This window comes from Hoplias malabaricus, chromosome 9 (genome assembly GCF_029633855.1).
Source record: "Hoplias malabaricus isolate fHopMal1 chromosome 9, fHopMal1.hap1, whole genome shotgun sequence".
NCBI classification, from domain to species: Eukaryota; Metazoa; Chordata; class Actinopteri; order Characiformes; family Erythrinidae; genus Hoplias; species Hoplias malabaricus.
The window spans coordinates 43,958,670-43,980,521 of NC_089808.1; the positions used below are offsets into that span (position 1 = coordinate 43,958,670).

Consider the following 21,852-nt stretch of genomic DNA (forward strand, 5'->3'; position numbering starts at 1 on the left):
CAAATTCCAGTCCGGGTTCTGTTCTAATCACAGCACTGAGACTGCTCTAATCAAGGTAATTAATGACATTCACTTAAATACAGAGGCTGGAAAGGTATCTCTTGTTACTTCTTCACCTTAGTGCTGCCTTTGATACCATTGACCATAAGAGTTTTATAGATAGACTCACAAACTGGGTTGGACTCTCAGGAACAGTCCTGAAGTGGTTCGTTTCATACTACTTTGTAGGAATAGAAAATAATATCTCAGAGAACACGCCAGTGACCTGTGGTGTCCCCCAGGGCTATATTCTTGATCCACTTTTATTTAATTTATACATGCTTCCTCTTGGCCAGATTCTACAGGACTATGGGCTGTCCTATCACAGCTATGCAGATGATACTCAGATTTACAAACTGGATTCCAAAAAAGTTGGGACACAACAAATTGTGAATAAAAACTGAATGCAATTATGTGGAGGTGCTAACATCTAATATTTTATTCAGAATAGAACACAAATCACTGATCAAAAGTTTTAACTGAGAGAATGTATCATTTTAAGGGAAAAATATGTTGTTTCAAAATTTCATGGCATCAACAAATCCCAAAAAAGTTGGGACAAGGCCATTTTTTACCACTGTGTGGCATTCCCCCTTCTTCTTACAACACTCAACAGACATCTGGGGACAGAGGAGACCAGTTTCTCAAGTTTAGAAATAGGAATGCTCTCCCATTCATGTCTAACACAGGCCTCTAACTGTTCAATCGTCTTGGGCCTTCTTTGTCGCACCTTCCTCTTTATGATGTGCCAAATGTTCTCTATAGGTGAAAGATCTGTACTGCAGGCTGGCCATTTCAGTACCCGGATCCTTCTACGTAGCCATGATGTTGTGATTGCTGCTGTTATAAACTTTGCTGTTTTGTGAAGACAGGTGATGGAAAAGAATCTCCGCAGACATGGTTAAAGGTGTAAATACATCTTTATTTACAGAAAGTGTCTTACGGGCTCTTAAGGATCCCGTGAGAGAGTTTTCCAATTCAGTGCGCGCACGTCTCTGGTCTCTGCCCCATTCTCTCCTTCTCTATCTTCTCTCTCTCCTCTCTGACCTCTCTCCCCATGTCTATTTTCTCCTTCCAAGCTCTTGGCTAGGACCCTGATCTAAATGGTTCTTTCTCCTTTCCAAATATGGTGAACGTAGAGGTTGGTCTACATTTGCATGTTTAAGGGACTAAGGGAGGGGTGAGATTTATAATCTCTATCCTCACGGACAGCTTATCCTAAACATTTCTCTCTTTGGAGCACAGACACAGAGCATGCGTCTAAACCTATAGAACAGTGAACATCTCTTAATACTGCGCTTAAGACCTTATATTTAAATATACCTCATAATTCCCTCCCTTCGAGACTGTTAAAGTCTCGTAAAATTAAGCAACCCATACATTTTAATGTCATAACAAATGAGTGATACCTTCCTACACACAATTTTAACATTACTTGCATTATGATATAGCAAAATTTCATGGAGTGTGAGGGTGAAAAAACCTGCGAGGCAGCCATCTTTCTTGAAAATCCTTCAAACATTTTAGACAGGAAAAATTACCACACGATCCCTCTGCCTAGGCGATCACATACTGTACTCCAGTCCAATTAAATTTACTCTATATGTGTAGGGAGTTGACTTAAGTAAATGCGTATAGAAATCTCAGAAAATAAAATCAAACCAATGTCCAAATTCAGGCTGGTCGACCCATCAGACCTTCCAATGGACTTGTCCCTACCTGACACACCCCTTGGATATAATAGTGGATATTCAAAATAGATACATTTCCACCAGGTTGTTTTCCAAAATTTCCTCCTCATGTTTGTTTGTGTCGGTCTTACTTAATAATGGCATCTGTACTTGATCTCCAGTCATTACAACTCCACCCCATTTCAAAATCATAACAACAGTTAACAACAGTGTACAAAAACAAAACATTATACACACTGCTAAAAGAGCTGCTCCAAAAACTTGAGCCCACATTGCTCCTAGTGGTCCTAATTTCTCCAATAACCAAGCATTCACAGACCATCCAGCTCCTTTTGATGGACCAAACGCCTCCCTTATATGCTTCAATGCTTCCATAACACTAGTCATGTTATCAGAATCATCAGGAAAAGAGGTATAACAGGCATCCCCTGTTAGATTCAAAGCCACACATAAACCTCCTTGCTTTGCTAAAATGTAATCCAGAGCCATGTCATGTTTTAACAATGTTAATCTGTGACTTTTTTGTGTATTTGACAAATACTGAAACCCTCTTATTGTCTCATTAGCAAACCCTTGTAAAGTGTACGTAATATTATCTATATGATCTGCTAAAAATGTCACACCATACCATGGGAATAATCCTAATAATCCTAAACCTCATAAGGAAGCTTTAATGTTGCCATGTAGCCTGTCCACCCATATGGTAGAAATACGTACGCTCTATCTCCTCAAACCCACCAAATATCCTTACAATTTCCTATAGTCACATTTACAGGCAAAATGTCATACTGCACCATTAATGTTCTACGCTGCTTGCTATCTGGTGTAAAATGTGAAGTGAAAATTCACTTTAAACAAAACAGCCTTAGGTTTAGGTTCCTTAAAATTCATCATATAATGAGCACAATCAGATATTCCCATAAACATCCCCTGTCCATTGTGAGTATCATTGAAACAAAAACACTCTTTAGTCCCCACAGATTTTACTTCCATCGCATCAGGCAGTGCTGTCAGTATATTTTCATGCTGATCAAGGAAATTCACATATGGCAGCTTCATCAACCAAGTACAATTTAATCTAGGTCTAAACAAATGCACTGATAAAGCCATTATTCTATCTTCTGCAGAGTTTTGCTGATATAATAACCATGATAAAGCATAAGATTGACACATAGCATGCAGTGGTTCTGGTACTCTCTAAAATTGGTCTCTAAAATTGATGGCCAGGTGCTTGGTGTTGGAACTTTCACCACACATGGACCAGTCAACTTTTTAGTCATTCTTACGGAATGGGTTATTTGCTGAAACCATAAATTTCTAGCTGCCCATGGGTCTGTGATTTGTAACACTTAAGAATCAAATCCATATGCTTTCCATTTTGCTTCTCTTTTTCTGTAATGCATGGTAATGGTCAGTAAATTCTTCAGATGTCCAGTCAAAATCAAAAAACTCTTTCTGCCCTTCTAAAGTGATTTTCTGAGTGGTTACTAAACCATTTGAATCAGTGTCGTCCATTTGGATTTCTAGCTTCAAAAGTCACTTTACTATATTCACTTCATGCTCTATATTTAACACTGGTCTCTGTGTTATGTTTACTTTCTTCTGCAATGCAAAGGACATTACTTCAGGAGTCTGGGTTACTTTTACAACATTATTTGATATTGTTATTCTTTCATTTACAACAGTTGTAATAGATTCAGATGTACCAGAAGCAGAAGTTATCTTTGGCAGTGTAGTAATATTCATCTCCTTTAATGGCATATCTAAAGTAGTAATCTGATTTGTTACATTATTTCCTTTACTTATTTCTAGAGCTAAAGTAATCAGATTAATTTGTTCTTTAGTAACCTTCAGATTCATTGCTATAGTGGTTTGGTCCTGAATTCTTTTAGTAGATGTAAAAACTTCAATAGGACTCGGGTCCTTTATCATAACTATTACTGTACGAGTTATGTACCCTTCTCTCCACACATTTTGAAATGGGACAATTTTAAGCTCTGGCTCCAAATAAGTACATGTGTATTCCCCTTGATTCCCCTTAAATTTCTCCAAACTTTTTGTCTTGTTTACAAACTGCTGTGTCATTTCTGGCATCGTCATCAGCATAATCCAAAAAAGGGACAATCTCCTCTTCAGGAGATTTACTATGGTTTGTTTCTTGCATGTTATTTTCAACCTGTTCTCCCTCATGTTCTTTTGGTTCTCCTGAACCTGCAACCTCTCCTCCCTTTGAGAAAGGCTTCTCTTCACTTGGTGCTTTAACACAGTGAGATAAATGATACCACGTTGGAGAACCCTTAACTTGGACCGCTGTTCCAGTACTGCGAACAACTTCAAAAGGTCCTTCTCTGTGTTCGTTATACCATTTTCTTCTAAATACCTTTACAAACACCTTGTCTCCAGGCAGCACTGTATTCTTCCTTTGCTCATCCAGCCTCTCCTGCTCCTCCTCTTTTCTTTGCTTTTCTGAAACGTATGTGGATATTCTTTTATGTAAATAAGCTAAGTGTGAAACATATGCCCGCATGTCATCTTCTAACAGGGCTAAACCTTTCCCACTTGTACGCAAACCTGGCGTTGGCATTCGTCTGCCTGTCATCAACTCATGAGGAGTCATGTGTAAATCATGCAGCTAACTTGAGTGACACACCATTAATGCTAAAGGAAGTGCTGCTATCCAATTTAAAACCCGTGTGCTGACAGATTTTAACAATCCGATTTTTCAAGACACCATTCATTTTTCCACAAATCCCTTGACTTTGCGGATGGTACACAGCACCCAGACGCTAGCAAAATTATTTTCACTGTTTTATCCACAAACTCTTTCCCACTATCTGAGGATATTCGATCTGGAAGTCCCCACCAGCTTATGACTTCTCTACATAAAAACTTGGCAACAGTTTGTGCATCTTTACGCTTAGTTTATGGCATGTTTTCTCATCTGGTGCACAAAGAAGAATATCATCCATGTATTGAATGACAGTACTTTTTAACACTAGAACTACCAAACCGCTGCCATTTGGCAATTACACCTTTAAATCCCAAAGAACTGCCATTTGGCAGGTGTGAACAGCTCTTCTTGCATCCAGTGTTATGTAAATGAGGCCATTACATTTGAAAGGAGACACTCTACTGCACTCCACAATCTTCTCTGCAACAAGTTGGTGAACCCCCACCCCCCAAAAAAGTCAACATTACCAGAAATTTAGATTCAAGGTAGTTTTATTGGTATATGCACAGGAAAGAAACGTTTTGCTTGGTTTCCCTGTACAATGAAATAATAATAATTTCAGCAATTCTTCACTAAGATTTCCAATCCAAAATACTGAAGAAGCTTCAGTCTCAGTTTTCATCATCAATTGATCAATCATTTAATTTGACACTCCCACCAGGCAGCTGTCTGGTGTACATTTTATTGTACAGTTCAGTCTGCACAAAGCATCTCTTCCCAAAAGTGCAATAGGTGTATGTTCTGATACCAGTATGGGTATTGTAGTCTTCAGATGTTTTTAGCAGAGCTCAATTGGTTCTGTGAGAGGAATCAGCTGTTTTACTCCCTCAAACCCAATTGTCCGAATCATCTGACCAGGCCTGGGGAGGTCCCTTAATCTTCCATCCATCATTGCTGTTTTCATTCTCTGTTTCATCAGAACTTCCATCTTTTGAGTCCTCTTTCCTTCTACTCACATCTCCTCTTTTTTCTGCTTTAGCCAGTATTCGTGTGATTGCTGGGTCGTATCCACCCATGGCCTCCTCCAGGTCACTCAGATACTCATCTCCAATGGTCCTCCTCATTCTCAGATCACCTCTAGTCTGCAGACGTCGAGTTCTCTTCTTGCTTTTGGAACTTGGATAAAGTTTTATTGTTGTCTCTGCTTGTCCCATTTCAATGATGCATTCATCTTCATCTTGAATGTGATAATTTCCTCCTTGGCTGATCATTGGAAGCTGAGGGTAGACTTCCTCAGTTTTCACTTCCTTCTCATAAGGTGGTGGAGTCCACATGTGAACTTCTGCCATTTGTTTTTCTATTGCCTTTGTACGCTGATTTATTGCTTCTGCACCTTTGTCCCTCTTTTCCTTTGCAGCCTTTATCCGTTTCTGACTCTCTTGTTCAAATAACTGGAGAATGCCAAGCTCTGTTTCTCTTTTTTCCTTTCGCTTTTCTCCTTGATGCCCTTTCATCTGTCCTGCTTTGCATGATGATACAAGTACCTCCATTGTTTTAATTACATCTGGGTTAAGTGTCCCCTCTACCGGCCATGGTTGGTCTGTCAGGCCATCGCTTATAAAATTGTTCTGATATTTTTGCAATGCCTTTTATTAAAGGATTATTTTTCTTAACTATATCAACAGGAGTAACCCCTTTTGAAACATTAGTGCCCATTATTGGCATAATAATGACTATGTTCCCAACTTACACTTTTTAAATTTTCTCTCCCTTTTTCCTGTTTATAGGCCACTATATTACCACAATCAATAAAAATTAAATCCCAATTGAATTTGCCAACTTCAGAGAAATCAACTTTAATATGCAATACAATTCACACCACAAAATCCCCTTTCCTAAGTACACCATAAACCTTATTAAGCATTCAATAACTAACTTGTAATTAAAGGATATACAAACTTATATAAGGCTCAAAAAGCACTTCTACATATGATAATTGCCACTAAATATTTGCAACCCCATTACACCTATAGCAAAGCTTAAATCAGAAACCCTTTTCCAAATAATAATTTTTCTTCATAAACCTCATTATTAACTCTTAATGGAATTATAATCAAAGCATTATCTTAAAAAAGGAACAACCTGTTGCCAAGCTTTCTTTGAAAAGTCTATCATGTACTGTGGCACAATTAATGGACTAAATGCAAATAGATAAACAAATCAATAAATTTCTGTTATTTTTAATAATGAGACCTATTAATGATTAAATCTAAATGTATCAATGCAGGTGTTTGTGAAATAAGTTTGTGGATAAAATGACTGGCCTTTGTGAAGTCTGCTCTGGGTAACTTAAACTTCAACCCCCCTTTTTCAGCCAGCTCCTCGTCTCGTCTCACGCACCCCCACGGGATGAGAGAAACAGACTCACACACACACACACCCCACAGGATAAGAGAAACAGACAAATAGAAGTTTAATACATTGAGCTTAGTTTTTTGGTAATTAAACATTCAATATGATTATTTGTATTTTATTTACCAACATTTAGTTCATTCATAACATTTTTATCCTTCATTCAATATTGTAAACACCTCCAACAAATCTCGTCATTGGCTTAAGGCCTGAATGGCCTTTTTCTTAACAGCCCAGAGAAAGGGTCTAAAGTGATTGATGGCAAAAACTACGTCCATCCTCAATAAAGCTTGCTTTTAACACCTGGTTTTGCTTTCCCAGTTAAACATAAACATGTCACATACTATTTTATGACCACTTGATAGTAAATTTTCAACCCTGCATCTTGGTTCTAAAACTTAGTACTTCAATCTTATCTATGATTGTCAAGTTATCTAAGTTGTCATTTTAACATATAAAAACATTGCAGTGGTATGTTTGAAACCCCAGAAAGCACCACTGTCAAACACTGTGTTTTCCAATATTCACACATTGGCAATACTTTTACATTTATCAGTTGACAGCTAATTAATTGTTTATATAAAGTAACAGTACTTCACAGAGATCTAAATACCAGAGACTATGATTCAACCCCTTTTTCTGAGCAACAATTGTTAATTTACTAAGCCCAAATGAACAACATTAAAGCTTAACATCCAACTAAACAACACCATTCCAACACACTTTATTAATTCAATACAAATTTCATCTTGTGGCAGTTCTCTCCATATGAGGCCATCCCCCAGTTCCACTGGCCAAAAGCAATTATCCCATACAATGTGTCTCAATGTTATCAAACTATTGCATTCAAAGAGAACCCAAACAAATTACTGCTCCATCAACTCACTCGCACCCACTATGTTAAATTTTATCCTATGTTTCCCTTTTATTTTAGATCACAAGCACAACACAAGCACCACACCCATTAGAAAAACTCAGTTCAAACACACCCAATCTCAGGAGCTCCAAACCCCTGCGCAGCACTATACATCAATGTTTTTCATACATTTATATTTTTAATTTGCCCAAATAACTATTATTTTCTATTTAAATCAAATTAACGTGGCTTTTATCAGTACGTCACAAATCAAAGTCCTGCCATCTCTCTCTTTTTCAAGAGTGAAACTTAGGCCCTACACACTTGTCAGAGGAGACCCCCCAATCAAAGTGTAAAATCTCAAAGCTTCAGCGAAATTGAGAGGAACTTAGACCCACAATCTCTTTTTTCTCCCGTTAAAAGTCAGCATATGGAGATTTCAACTTTTCGCCTTTTCTCCAATACTAATTTACTTTTAATTCCCATGATTAAACCTTAGTTTCCCCAATGTACCCTGATAATTACTCAGCTATAACACCTCGCTCTCCTTTTTCCTATTCTCAGCATCTAAAAACATCTTTCTGGAGCTCATTTTCTATTGTTTTCTTAATTTACGGTCTCCCAGAAAGCTCATTTAATTTTACTTTTTATTTTTTACTTTAAAAACGTCTTCTGTTCAAGGCTCATTTCCATTATAAATAAACAAAGCCCTCAATTTTGAGGTTCATAAAATAATTTAAAATAACTGTCCTTGAACGAAGCTCATAATTTTTACCATTACAAATTTCTTTCCCTATTAATTTCTAAATCTCTCATTCTTCATCACATTTCCAAACTTTCTCTAAACACTTTCTTCACTCTTTCTGACACTCTTTCGCTCTGACACTCTCTGAACACACCCACAGAAAATGTATGGCTCCAAGGGAGAGACCAGTTCTGCCCACACACTCCTGATGGACCAAAGAAGGGAGGGGGGTGATCATTCTCCCACCTGCACTCCCAAACATAACTGTTTCAGCTGACCATACACATAAACACACATAGTTACAGACTGAGGGGCAAAGATATAGGATGGGAAAGGGAGGGGTGAGAGACACACTCACACTGACACACACACAGCAAGACACTCCTTTTTTTTCTTAACTCACTAAGCACACACACACATACACGTCATCCAACAACCCCCAACAGTGCTTACACACCCATCACTTTCAACATTTAACACAATTCTCATAGTCGACTCATTCACACATTAACAGCATGCTTTTTATTACTTGCCCTTATTCCTTTATTTCTTTTCCTTATTCCTTTATTTCCTTATTTTTAATTTATGCTACCTTATGAGGTGTAATAATTCAAAGAGAGGCAGCATCAATACAGTGTTCGTCAACAGTGTTTCGAGTGGGCACCCCTAATTAAATCTATGTATCACTCCTCCAGTTTCTCATCAAACTGACCCAAAAAATCACCTAGTGAATTTTTCAGGGTTTACGGCCGGGCTAATCCCGCCTCAACAAGAGGGCTTAATCCAAATCTGCGGTATCCTCTCTTTATTTAACTCTATTATCTCTTTTCCTTTTATTCCATTTTCCTCTTTTATTATTTATCTTTCTAATTCTAATTCCCTTATATTCCTTTACATTTAACCTTAAATAAATTTTAACCAAATGCCATTGGGCCCAGGGCTTCTCACTATTTCAATATAATACCATTCCACAATAACTCAAAGCTTACTTTCACTCAGTGGCTGTGATTCATGTCTTACAGTTTTAAGCAAAAATAGGGCCCTGTTTACCCAAACTCGTATGTCATCATCAGCTCACCTTATTGTTACTAATTAAGCTATTCTACACTTATACTTCAACTTTTCCTTTCCTTTTCTTTCAGACAGGTGATGGAAAAGAATCTCAGCAGACACAGTTAAATGTATAAATACATCTTTATTTACAGAAACAGTGTCTTACGGGTTCTTAAGGATCCCGTGAGAGAGTTTTTCAATTCAGTGCGCACACATCTCTGGTCTCTGCCCCATTCTCTCCTTCTCTATCTTCTCTCTCTCCTCTCTAACTTCTCTCCCCCATGTCTATTTTCTCTCTCCCCCTCTTGGGTAGGACCCTGATCTATATGGTTCTTTGTCTTTTCCAAATATGGTGAACGTAGAGGTTGGTCTACATTTGCATGTTTAAGGGACTAAGGGATGGGTAAGATTTTTAATCTCTATCCTCACTGACAGCTTATCCTAAACATTTCTCTATTTGGAGCACAGATACAGAGCATGCGTCTAAACCTATAGAACAGTGAACATCTCTTAATACTGCGCTTAAGGCCTTATATTTAAATATACCTCACTGCAGAATGTGGTCTGGCATTATCTTGTTGAAAAATGGGTCTTTCCTGAAAGAGATGACGTCTAGATGGGAGCATTTGTTGTTCTAGAACCTGAACATAGTTCTCTGCATTAATGGTGCCTTTCCAGACATGCAAGCCGCCCATGGCACAAGCACTCATGCAACCCCATACCATCAGTGATGCAGGCTTCTGAACGGAGCGTTGATAACAACTTGACTTATCCTTGTCCTCTCTGGTCCGGATGACATGGCGTCCCAGTGTTCCAAAAAGAACTTCAAATCATGACACGTCTTCCATTTTGCCACACTCCATTTTAAAAAAACCCTGGCCCAGTGCAAACATCTGAGCTTGTGGAGCTTGCTTAGAAATGGCTTTCTCTTTGCACTGTAGAGTTTCAACTGGCAACGGCGGATGGCACGGTGGATTGAGTTCACTGATGATGCTTTCTGGAAGTATTCCTGAGCCCATTCTATTATTTCCTTGACAGTGGCAGCCGACTTCACTGGAGTAGGAGCAGTGACGGATACTGCCTTCACTGGAGCAGGAGCAGCAGCGGATCGGCCTGGTTGGCCGCCTTCACGGGAACAGGAGCAGCGGGGTTCACCGCCATCACAGGAACAGGAGCGGCCTGGTTGGCCGCCTTCACAGGAACAGCTGGTCACAAAACCCTAACAAACCTACTACAGACACCCTGATCTTTGGAGATGACACTGTTAATGGGATAACAAACCCAAAACTCATAGTGAGATGTGAGCCAAACATCACAGTCCCTGAACTTACTTCAAAGCTTCCAGCTGTACTGGCTGAGTACATGAATGTGAAGAGGATTATTGTACACGTTGGAAAGAATTACACTGTCAAGCAGGAGTATGTAGTTTTAAAAAGAGACTTTAATGACCTCCTTAACACACTCAGTAAGTTCAACATACAATTTTTCATCAGTGGACCTCTACCTGCAGGAGGCACCAATATGTTCTCAAGGTTACTGGGATTAAACACCTGGCTACAGAACAGCTGCAGGTCAAATGGACTGAAGTTCATTGACAACTTTAACTTGTTTTTTGGGAAGAGAGAACTTTGTAGGAAAGATGGACTGCACACGAACAAGAGGGGAGTTAAACTTCTGACAGACAATCTCATTTTCTTAGTGTGTAATTTATCCACGTCTCTTGGTGGTGGCATATCAGCACCAACATCCAGGAACTCTGCTGTAGAAGCTGATGACACCATGACAGAGCCAGAACATCCTCCCCCTCTGAGGACGACCTGAGGGAGCAGCAGGCACTGGACATGAGTGGCAATGACCAATTCTATCAGCTGCCAGAGACACCAAAATCCCAAGAGGAATCCTCCATGTCCTCTATCCCCCTACCCTCACCTGAACCTCCCAGCAGCCATGGAGAAGCTGGTATCGGCTGGGACAAGGCTGTCACTTTCTCTGTCAGCCAACCCTCATGTGTAAAGGAGAACCACCCCTGCTTCTACTCCACCCTCATCTACTGCCACTTCCCCACTGCAGTCCCCCAGACTGTCCCCTAAGAAAAATCATGCTCCATCACCACCTAGAGCACCTCAATGGAAGAGACAAGCTCCTCGACCCCTGGAAAGGCAGCTTCGCTCACGGCTCCATTGCCAGTAGGAGCTCCACACTGCTTCGTGAGCTGATAAGGGTGAGGAAAAGTGATGCTGCAGTGATGATTTCAGCAGTACATGTTTTCAAAACAAGCTTAGACATTTGGTGCCTGTAATCTCTCTCATTCCAGTACTTATCAGAGAGAGAAAGAACAGGGAGTTCAGGTCAGATTCTGTGAATGTAGCCAATCTACAGCATATAAAATGTGAGACAGAGATTCAAAGGCAAAGTACACGAGTTATTAAGTTAGCTTTTCAAAATATCAGATCTCTCACAAACAAATCACATGTAATGATTTTATTACAGCACATGGGCTTAATTTTATACTTCTAAATGAGACTTGGCTAAATGAATGTAGTGCTGCAACTGTTTCATTGGAGACAGCTCCTCCAGATTTTCACTTTTTAAATGCATCTCATGCCAGTAGAAAAGGTGGAGGTCTAGCTGCTCTGTTCCATGGTTCTTTTCAGTGCAAGCAGTTATCATTTGGTGACTTCACAACATTTGAGTACCTCTGTGCAGTTCTGAAAGGGACACAACAGATATTACTAATGACGAATTGATGAATTATTGATGAATTTACAGAGATCCTCTCTTTTATTTCTACTGACTTTGACCATTTTGCTATTGCTGGTGACTTTAACATATCGACAATCCCAAGGACTGTTTGCCAAGGAACTACATGCCATATTGGACTCTTTTGGCCTTTCACAGCATGTTACAGGGAGCACACATTGTCATGGTCACACTCTGGATATTGTTATCTCAAAGAGTCTCAACATATCAGTGACTGTGAAGGACGTGGCGTTGTCAGATCACTACTGTGTGTTCTTTGATATGTGGGTCTCTACAGTCATCAGACACAGAAGAGTTTGTGTCAAGAAAAGGATGATAAAGGACTGCACAATTACACTTTTCATGAGTAAAATGTGCACTACACCATGTGAACAATCCAACTCTGTTGAGGATGCACAGTAAAATTTTATTTGACACGGTTAGTCATCTCAAACACTCCACTTGCAGTCTTGACACACTACCAACCAAATTCTTGTTGGTTAGAGTGTTTCACACTATAACACCAGACATACTCCACGTTGTAAACACCTCACTCATGTCAGGGGTCTTTCTGAGCTCCTCACTAAAAACTGCAGTTGTAAAGGCTCTTCTAAAAAATTAAAAATTAGAATCATCTCAGATAAGTAACTACAGACCAATTTCTAATTTACCGTTCATTGGCAAAATCATTGAGAAAATAGTTTTCAGGCAAATCACTAGTTTCTTGTCCATAAACAGTAGCCTAGACACGTTCCAGTCCGGGTTCCAGTCTAATCACTGCACTGAGATGGCTCTATTCTTGGTCCACTTTTATTTAATTTTTATATGTTTCCTCTTGGCCAGGTTCTACAGGACTATGGGCTGTCCTATCACAGCTATGCAGATGTTACTCAGATTAACATGGCCCTGTCCCCAAACGACTCTGGTCCAGTGACAAATTAAGCAAGTGCCTTGAACACATCACAAACTGGATGGGACATTGAACATTGAGAGACAAAGATTGGCTGCGTATCTGGACTCGAGAGCCCTCAAATCTAAAGAACTGGCTTGCAAGCTTGGTGTATTAATGGACTCAGATCAGTTTTAGTGTCATATTAAAGCGGTTACTAGATCAGCATTTTACCATCTTAAGAACATCAGAAAGATTAGAGATGTTCTGACTAAACCAGACCTGGAGAAATTTATTCATGCTTTTATTTCTAGCATTGGTTACTGTAATGGTCTCTAAGCTGGACTTCCAAAAAAGACCATTAAACAGCTTCAGCTGATTCAAAATGCCAGTCCTTCACAGGGCAACACAGACACACATTCACACCTATGGACACTTTTGAGTCACCAATACACCTACCAACGTGTGTTTTTGGACTGTGGGAGAAACCGGAGCACCCGGAGGAAACCGGAGGGGAGAACACACCACATTCCTCACAGATAGTCATCCGGAGCGGGAATCGAACCCACAACCTCCAGGTCCCTGGAGCTGTGTGACTGGGGTAGGACCAGTGTATTTATCAGATCTGCTACAGAGATAAGAGCCGAGCAGAGCTCTCAGATCTTTAGGAACTAGAGTTAGTCCTGCCCCAGATCAAAACTAAACATGGAGAGGCAGCGTTTAGCTACTATGCCGCTCATAAATGAAGCCAGCTGACTGAGAATATTAGAAGAGCATAGACTTTAGACACTTTTAAATCAAGACTGAAATCATTCCTGTTTGAGGAGCTACAGCTCAGTTTGAAACTTTTATTATGTAACGGCATTTTATTTATTTTCTTTTATTGTATCATTTTAAATTGTTTTATTCATTTTTAATCATTTAATCATTTTACTCTTTTTATGTAATTGTTTTATTGGACATTTATGATTTTATTCTGGCTTTTAATTTAACTGTTTTTTTCTGTAAAGCACTTTGAATTGCTTCAAGGTACTCTATAAATAAACTTGCCTTGACTTGCCTTATGTCTCATATACTTATTGTAAATGGTTTGCCTCATTGTACATGCCACTGCACATGTGCACTTTGTGTTGTATTGTATAGTTTGTTGTTCTATGTAGCAACTTGGTCCTGGAGGAACGTTGTTTCGTTTGACTGTCTATTGTACACCATTTTATATGGTTGTAATGACAATAAAAAACACTTGAACTTGTAATCTGTAGCGGAGACTGAGGTAAGAGAAGCCAGTGTGTAAGTTCAACCACCATCTGTGAAACAGCACGTAATTTTTGTTGTGTAACTCTTAATTTACTTTGTATTTTCCTCTTTCATGTTGCTGAGGAAGAAAGAAGCATGTGGGTGAAGTCGGCAAAATTTTTTGTCATAGATGGATTACATTTTAACCCATTTTAATCTATAGGAAATATCCTGAAATTAAGTTACTTTCCTTGTATTTCTACCTCATTGTGTATTGTATTGAGGAACATATGAATAACTAATGACTCCACTGAAACAGCACTGCAGATAAACACCTCTAATTGGGTAGAACAGATCCCATTCTCTGTGATTGTGGTATGGATTATTTCTGTCTGAATCCTAACCTCACTCTTCCACTGTGTCTCCTTCAGGTGGAGGATGGATGATCAGCTCCAGGGTCAGTCCAAGTGTGGACATGGTCTCCATCTTCTGACTGATCCAGTCACTATCCCCTGTGGACACAGTTTCTGCAGACAGTGCATCAGCAGCTTCTGGGACCGTTGTCCTCCATCAGGAATTTTTGTCTGTCCTCAGTGCAGAAAAATATCTAGAACACGTCCGGTTCTCCATCCACACAAAGTGTCCAAAGAGCAGGGTTCTCACCAACCAGCAGATGATGTTCTTCACAAAGTTTTAGAGAGACACAGAACCATCCTGAAGAACCGGTACGAGAGTTTATTTGAGGGAATCAAAACCTCAGAGAATAAAACCCTCCTGAACAGTGTCTACACTCAGCTCTACATCATCGAGGGAGAGAGTGAAGGAGTGAATGAAGAACATGAGGTTTTACAGATGGAGAAAACACCCAGGAGACACCAGCAGGACGCTCCAATCCACTGCTTAGACATCTTTAAACCTCTACAAGGTCCTGATGGAGGAGTGAAGGCTGAAGATCTCAGACTCAGAGACAGAAAAGAGGATAAAGAAGCAGAAGAGCAGGAGATCAGAAGAGTTCTGATTAAAGGCATCGCTGGAATTGGAAAAACTGTCTCTGTGCAGAAGTTCATTCTGGACTGGGCTGAAGGAGCAGCCAATCAGGAGGTAGATCTCATGTTTGTGCTTGCGTTCCGGGAGCTGAACTTGATTAAAGATGATCAGTACAGTCTTCATGGACTTCTGTGTGCCTTCCATCCTGAGCTCAGAGATCTGGACCCAGAGATATATGACCAGTTCAGAGCTGTGTTTATATTTGATGGTCTGGATGAAAGCAGAGTTCCACTGGACTTTGAACAGTGTGAGAAAGTGTCTGACATCACTGTGACATCATCAGTGGGTGAGTTAATGACAAACCTCATCAGAGGAGATCTGCTTCCCTCTGCTCTAATCTGGATCACCTCCCGACCAGCAGCAGCCAATCAGATCCCTCCTCGGTACATCCACCGTGTGACAGAAATTCAGGGATTCACCGACCCCCAGAAGGAGGAGTACTTCAGGAAGAGAATCAGGGACCAAGACCAAGCCCAGAAGATCATCTCCCACATTAAGACAGCGAGGAGCCTCCACATCATGTGCCACATTCCCGTCTTCTGCTGGATCTCAGCCACTGTTCTTCAGAGAATCATCACACAGAGTCACACAGAGATCCCTAAAACTCTGACTGAAATGTACTCACACTTCCTGCTCACTCTGACAAACATGAAGAAGGAGAAGTATGAGGAGAAAGAGGAGAGAGACCCACAGAAACTGCTAGAGTCCAATAGAACCGAGCTTCTGAAACTGGCTGAACTGGCTTTCACACAGCTGCTGAAGGGCAATGTGATGTTCTATGAAGAGGACCTGAGAGAGAGCAGCATTGATGTCACTGAGGCCTCGGTGTATTCTGGGATCTTCACTGAGATCTTTAGGGAGGAGTGTGTCATCCACCAGAGGAAGGTCTACTGCTTTGTTCATCTGAGTTTTCAGGAGTTCCTGGCTGCTGTCTTTGTGTTTCACTGCTATGAGAACAACATCACGGAGCCACTGCAGTGTTTTAAATCACAGTATAGAGAGGAATCTGAGGAGGTTTCTCTGGATGATCTTCTGAAGGGAGCAGTGTATAAAGCTGTAGAGAGTCAGAATGGACACCTGGATCTGTTCCTCCGGTTCCTGCTGGGACTCTCACTGGAGTCCAATCAGAGTGTTCTACAGGGTCTACTGACCCACACACACAGGAGACCAGAGGGAATCACAGAGTGCATCAAAGAGTTAATCAAAAGAGATCATAATAAACCCATCTCCACAGAGCGCTCCATCAATCTGTTCCTGTGTCTGTCTGAGATGAAGGACCAGTCCCTCCACAGAGAGATTGAGGAGTTTCTAAACTCAGAGAAACACTCAGTAGTGTATCTCTCTCCTGGACAGTGTTCAGCTGTAGCCTGCATTCTCCTGACCTCAGAGGAGGAGCTGGAGGAACTGGACCTGAGTAAATACGACACATCAGTGGAGGGTTATAGGAGACTGATCCCAGCTGTGGCTGTCTGCAGAAAAGCTCGGTGAGTGTTAGATCTACATCAGTGTGACGTCTCTCACTGTTACATTTACACCAATCAGCCAGAACATTACAACCACCTCCCTGTTTCTACACCCACTGTTCCCTCACTGTCCCCTCTCTCAGCTCCACTGTCCCCTCACTGTCCCCTCTCTCAGCTCCACTGTCCCCTCACTGTCCTCTCTCTCAGCTCCACTGTCCCCTTACTATCCTCTCTCTCAGCTCCACTGTCCCCTCACTGCCCCCTCTCTCAGCTCCACTGTTCCCTCACTGTCCCCTCTCTCAGCTCTACTGTCCCCTTACTATCCTCTCTCTCAACACCACTGTCCCCTCACTGTCCACTCTCTCAGCTCCACTGTCCCCTCTCTCAGCTCCACTGTCCCCTCACTGTCCTCTCTCTCAGCTCCACTGTCCCCTTACTATCCTCTCTCTCAGCTCCACTGTCCCCTCACTGTCCTCTCTCTCAGCTCCACTGTCCCCTCTCTCAACACTACTGTCCCCTCACTGTCCCCTCTCTCAGCTCCACTGTCCCCTCACTGTCCACTCTCTCAGCTCCACTGTCCCCTCACTGTCCACTCTCTCAGCTCCACTGTCCCCTCACTGTCCTCTCTCTCAGCTCCACTGCCCCCTCACTGTCCACACTCTCAGCTCCACTGTCCCCTCTCTCAGCTCCACTGTCCCCACACTGTCCCCTCTCTCAGCTCCAGACTGGTATAAAACATTCTTCATGCATGTCTCACTGAATAATTTCCATTGTAGCGTTTACTATCAGCAGAAAGATATAAAAAAGAAAAAATAACCTGTGATGATTACAGATCAATTTTCTGGGACACCAGTCCATCACAGGGGAGCACACACTCTCACACAACACACACACACACACACACACTCACTAAAACTCAAATAAGGACACTTCACTATCCAGTCCACACTCATCACAGACGGGTACCTGAGGTACAGTTCAAACCCACAACCCAGGCCCCTGAAGACCCCCAACAGAATTAGTTTTAATCCCATTTCTACCCCCATGGGGTCAGTGCTCCTGACAGTGGGATCAATCAGAACTCACACCTAATCACTTTAATGTCTCAGTGAGTTTTTGTCCTAGAAACATTATAAACACAGCCCCAGAAGCCTTCAAATATGTGGAGGGTGAAAAGAAATGAACTTTTATCATTTTGTTACAGAAAGATAAGAGTCCAGAGGCATGTTTCAGTCTGAGTCAGAGCACAAGCCCCAAATCCTCCGTTCACAAGTTCAGCTATTCCCATGATAACAGCAGTAATCCGGCTCTTACTGGAGGATTACAGCGCTACACAGAGGTGTAGCTGTTTGTGTACGCCCACTTTAGTCTTAGAAACATTTACACACAGCTTCATTTAAAGCTGAGCCCGGAGCTTCAAGATGATGATTAAAATCTGACTGGTGTTTAGACCGTGTGTTTGGTGCTGATTTGTACCGTAATGTGTAGCATGGTGGGGTTAAAGGTTTATAGGAAGGTGAGATTTGTAAAAAGGTCAAGGCGTGTCAGACTGACTCTGATGTGGCTGAAAAGACTCAGACTCCAGAGGGTTAATTAAATATTTTAATCTCATCCATCAAATGATTTTTCTCTGCAGACTGAGTGGCTGTAAACTCACCAAGGACTCCTGTGAATCTCTGGGTACAGTTCTACAATCAGAAAACTCCCTGAAAGAGCTGGACCTCAGTAACAATGACCTGCAGGATTCAGGAGTGGAGCTGCTCTCTGCTGGACTCAAGAGTCCACTCTGTAAACTGGAGACTCTCAGGTGAGGTGTTATGGGTTAAAGTCTTTGATGTTGTAGATGGTGAAGTGTAATTTATTTTATTTGTGATCTTTTCCTCTAATGAAGGAGAGTTGACCCAACACTGAATCTGATCCAGTCACTGCAGTTTATCAAGGACACACACACACACACACACACGACCACACTGAAGAATAGCCACTCAGTGTATGTATTAATTTGATATCAGATATTACTCTTAATTTCACCGTCATTGGAAATACAGATTAATGTAAAACATGTAGGACGTCAGACACAAGGATCATGAAAAGAGAATGTTACTGATATGAGGAGAATATTTAATGTGGTAACGACCTGAAGACCCACAAAGGGAATCTAAAAGAAGATTTAATTAATTCCAGTCGTTACCTGGTATCACTCTCTGAGCGAATGATGAGGTCAGAGCTCTTACTTTTGCACTGATTCAACTCTTGGACGAATGGGAGCAGAGGGATTCTGCAGAATTTTACATTTCCTTTGGAAATCAAGGTCCCAGAGTCTGGAGGAAGAGAGGAGAGGCACAGAATCCACGTTGCTTGAGGTCCAGTGTAAAGTTTCCACAGTCAGTGATGGTTTGGGGTGCCATGTCATCTGCTGGTGTTGGTCCACTGTGTTTTCTGAAATCCAAGGTCAACGTAGCCATCTACCAGGACATTTTAGAGCACTTCATGCTTCCTGCTGCTGACCAACTTTATGGAGAGATAGATTTCATTTTCCAACAGTACACAGTGCCAAAGTTACCAGTACCTGGTTTAAGGACCATGGTCTCCCTGTTCTTAATTGGCCAGCAAACTCGCCTGACCTTAACCACATAGAAAATCTATGGCGTATTGTGAAGAGGAAGATGCAATACGCCAGACCCAACAATGCAGAAGAGATGAAGGCCACTATCAGAGCAACCTGGGCTCTCATATAACACCTGAGCAGTGCCACAGACTGATCGACTCCACGCCACGCCGCATTGCTGCAGTAATTCAGGCAAAAGGAGCCCCAATACTTAGGTATTGAGTGCTGTACATGCTCATACTTTTCATGTTCATATTTTTCAGTCGGCCAGTGTTTCTAAAAATCCTTTTTTTTATTGGTCATAAGTAATATTCTACTTTTCTGAGATACTGAATTTGGGGTTTTCATTAGTTGTCAGTTATAAGACAAGAATTAGAAAATGAATCCACAAAACAAATGAGTAAATAATGAAATAAACATATTCTTAATAAAATAAGTTTAAAGAAACAAACCACTGTGAAACTCTGAAACTCATGTAAAAACACAATAAGAACACAACTGAATGATTTATTCACAATACGTATTTACTCATAAAAGACCCCTAACACACTACACCCCAATAGCACACCCTCCGTTCACAGATACCATGTTTAATACTATAGCAACATAGCTAGGCTAATGCTAATGCTATTGGCGTGGTATACACATGATTCAGCTCTGGCTTTCTGAGCCACACTTCTGCCCATTTTATACACACCCAGCCGTTCTCTTAAAGGCTAAGCACCACTTAATGAACCTCCATGAATATTTCACATTATTTTAGTTACTGACAGATATAAGTATGAATTAAAATGAAAATAGCTGCTTAATTCACTTTAAAACTGACAATTTTATTAAATGGACGTAAAAACCCGAGCTCGCTACGGAACTTCTTGAACGCGACCGTGACGTCACTGGTGGACAACAGCTGAACAACGCCGCGGTAAAACACCGTTATGACTGACTGTTATGACAGTATCTAGCTAAATAACCAACATTATTCATGACAATAGCCTAGCAATAAGCTAAACTCAAATTTAGAGGTACCGTTATTCTTGTAAATGTGATCGAAGTCGAACTCGAACTCATCCGACACTATAAACCTCCGTAATGCAGCTACGTAGCCGAGTATAATCTGAGCCACCGAGTTTAGCAAGTCAAGCTAACGTTAACTAACACCAACTAAAACAGGCGAAGTGAGTGTCCTCACCCTGTTTACCTCCATGTTACAGAGGCTCTTGAACACCTTTCGTTGGTGTCCTTACATGCCCATATTGTTGGAAAAGCGCCAGTGAAATAAGCTACAGATAACGGAGTGAGCGGATGGTCCTTTCCAAAGTGTCCGTTTAAAGTTGACAAATTTAGTCCATTTTCTGGATATTGTGGGATCTTTGGGCCATTTGTTCACAGATGTCCCACTGTACATTGAATTATTGCAGCCACAAACAACACACCTTTTCGTCATTTTGCATTAAATTAAGTGCAGCTTCTAGAGTTGTTGTCCACCATCTACGTCACAGGCAAGACGCCTATTAGAGTTTCCGAACACCGTTGGGGGGGGGTGTTGAATTAGTAAGAAATACCATTTTTTTTCTGACTCTCAATAAACACAAGTTGGGAACTCAAATTCCACTGTATTTATTTGTTTGACACTTTCATAGAGCTAGTGCTTAGCCTTTAATTAGGACACGCCCCCTGCTGGTCTAGTGCTGTTAACTCAGTTATAACTCACTGTTATTAAAACATTAAGTTTATTAAGAAAAACCCAAATCAATAAAAAAGGATTAAATAAAAACATCTACACTCAGAGTAAAAAACCCAGTTGGTTTTAAAACACAAAGTAAATATAAAAAAAAATGTATAGTGTTAATTTTTCAAAATTTTCCTACCCCTTACATTTTAAATGTGCTGTAGAAATAAATTTTACTTACTTCTTTATTAACATCTCTGTTTAATTGTGCTGTACTTTTTTAACAGACTGACTGGCTGTAGACTTGGGGATAAATCTTGTGAATCTCTGGGATCAGTTCTACAGTCAAACTCCTCCCTGAAAGAACTGGACCTCAGTAACAATGTCCTGCGGGATTCAGGAGTGGAGCTGCTCTCTGCTGCACTGAAGAGTCCACTCTGTAAACTGGAGACTCTCAGGTGAGTTTCATGATTTTTGTTTTGTTTTGACTCGGTCAGGTCCAGAGCTGTGATATTAGAGACTCGGACAGGTCAAGCACTGTGATTGGAGAGACTCGGATAGGCCCAGTGCTGTGATTGGAGAGACTCCGGGAGGTCCAGCGCTGTGATTGGACAGATTTAGACAGTAGCACACAGAAATGCACCTTTGAGCAGAAAAGCTCCTCAATTTTGATTTCTGAGTCTTTTTGGAGACATGGACAGTGGCTGACTCTCCACTCTTTGATGTTGTGATTG

The 21,852-nt window shown here is 40.9% G+C and overlaps 1 protein-coding gene across 5 annotated transcripts in view; it reads left to right on the forward strand.

Annotated features, from left to right (window-relative positions):
- Positions 1-21,852, forward strand: part of LOC136707088 (NACHT, LRR and PYD domains-containing protein 3-like) — a 99,935-nt gene that overhangs the window by 38,035 nt on the left and 40,048 nt on the right. For all 5 annotated transcript variants that reach the window (XM_066680971.1, XM_066680974.1, XM_066680972.1 and 2 more), the window contains 3 exons: positions 14,763-16,862; positions 18,478-18,648; positions 21,406-21,576. In XM_066680971.1, coding sequence (XP_066537068.1) covers positions 14,763-16,862; positions 18,478-18,648; positions 21,406-21,576 — 2,442 coding nt within the window. The remainder of the gene's footprint in view (positions 1-14,762; positions 16,863-18,477; positions 18,649-21,405; positions 21,577-21,852) is intronic.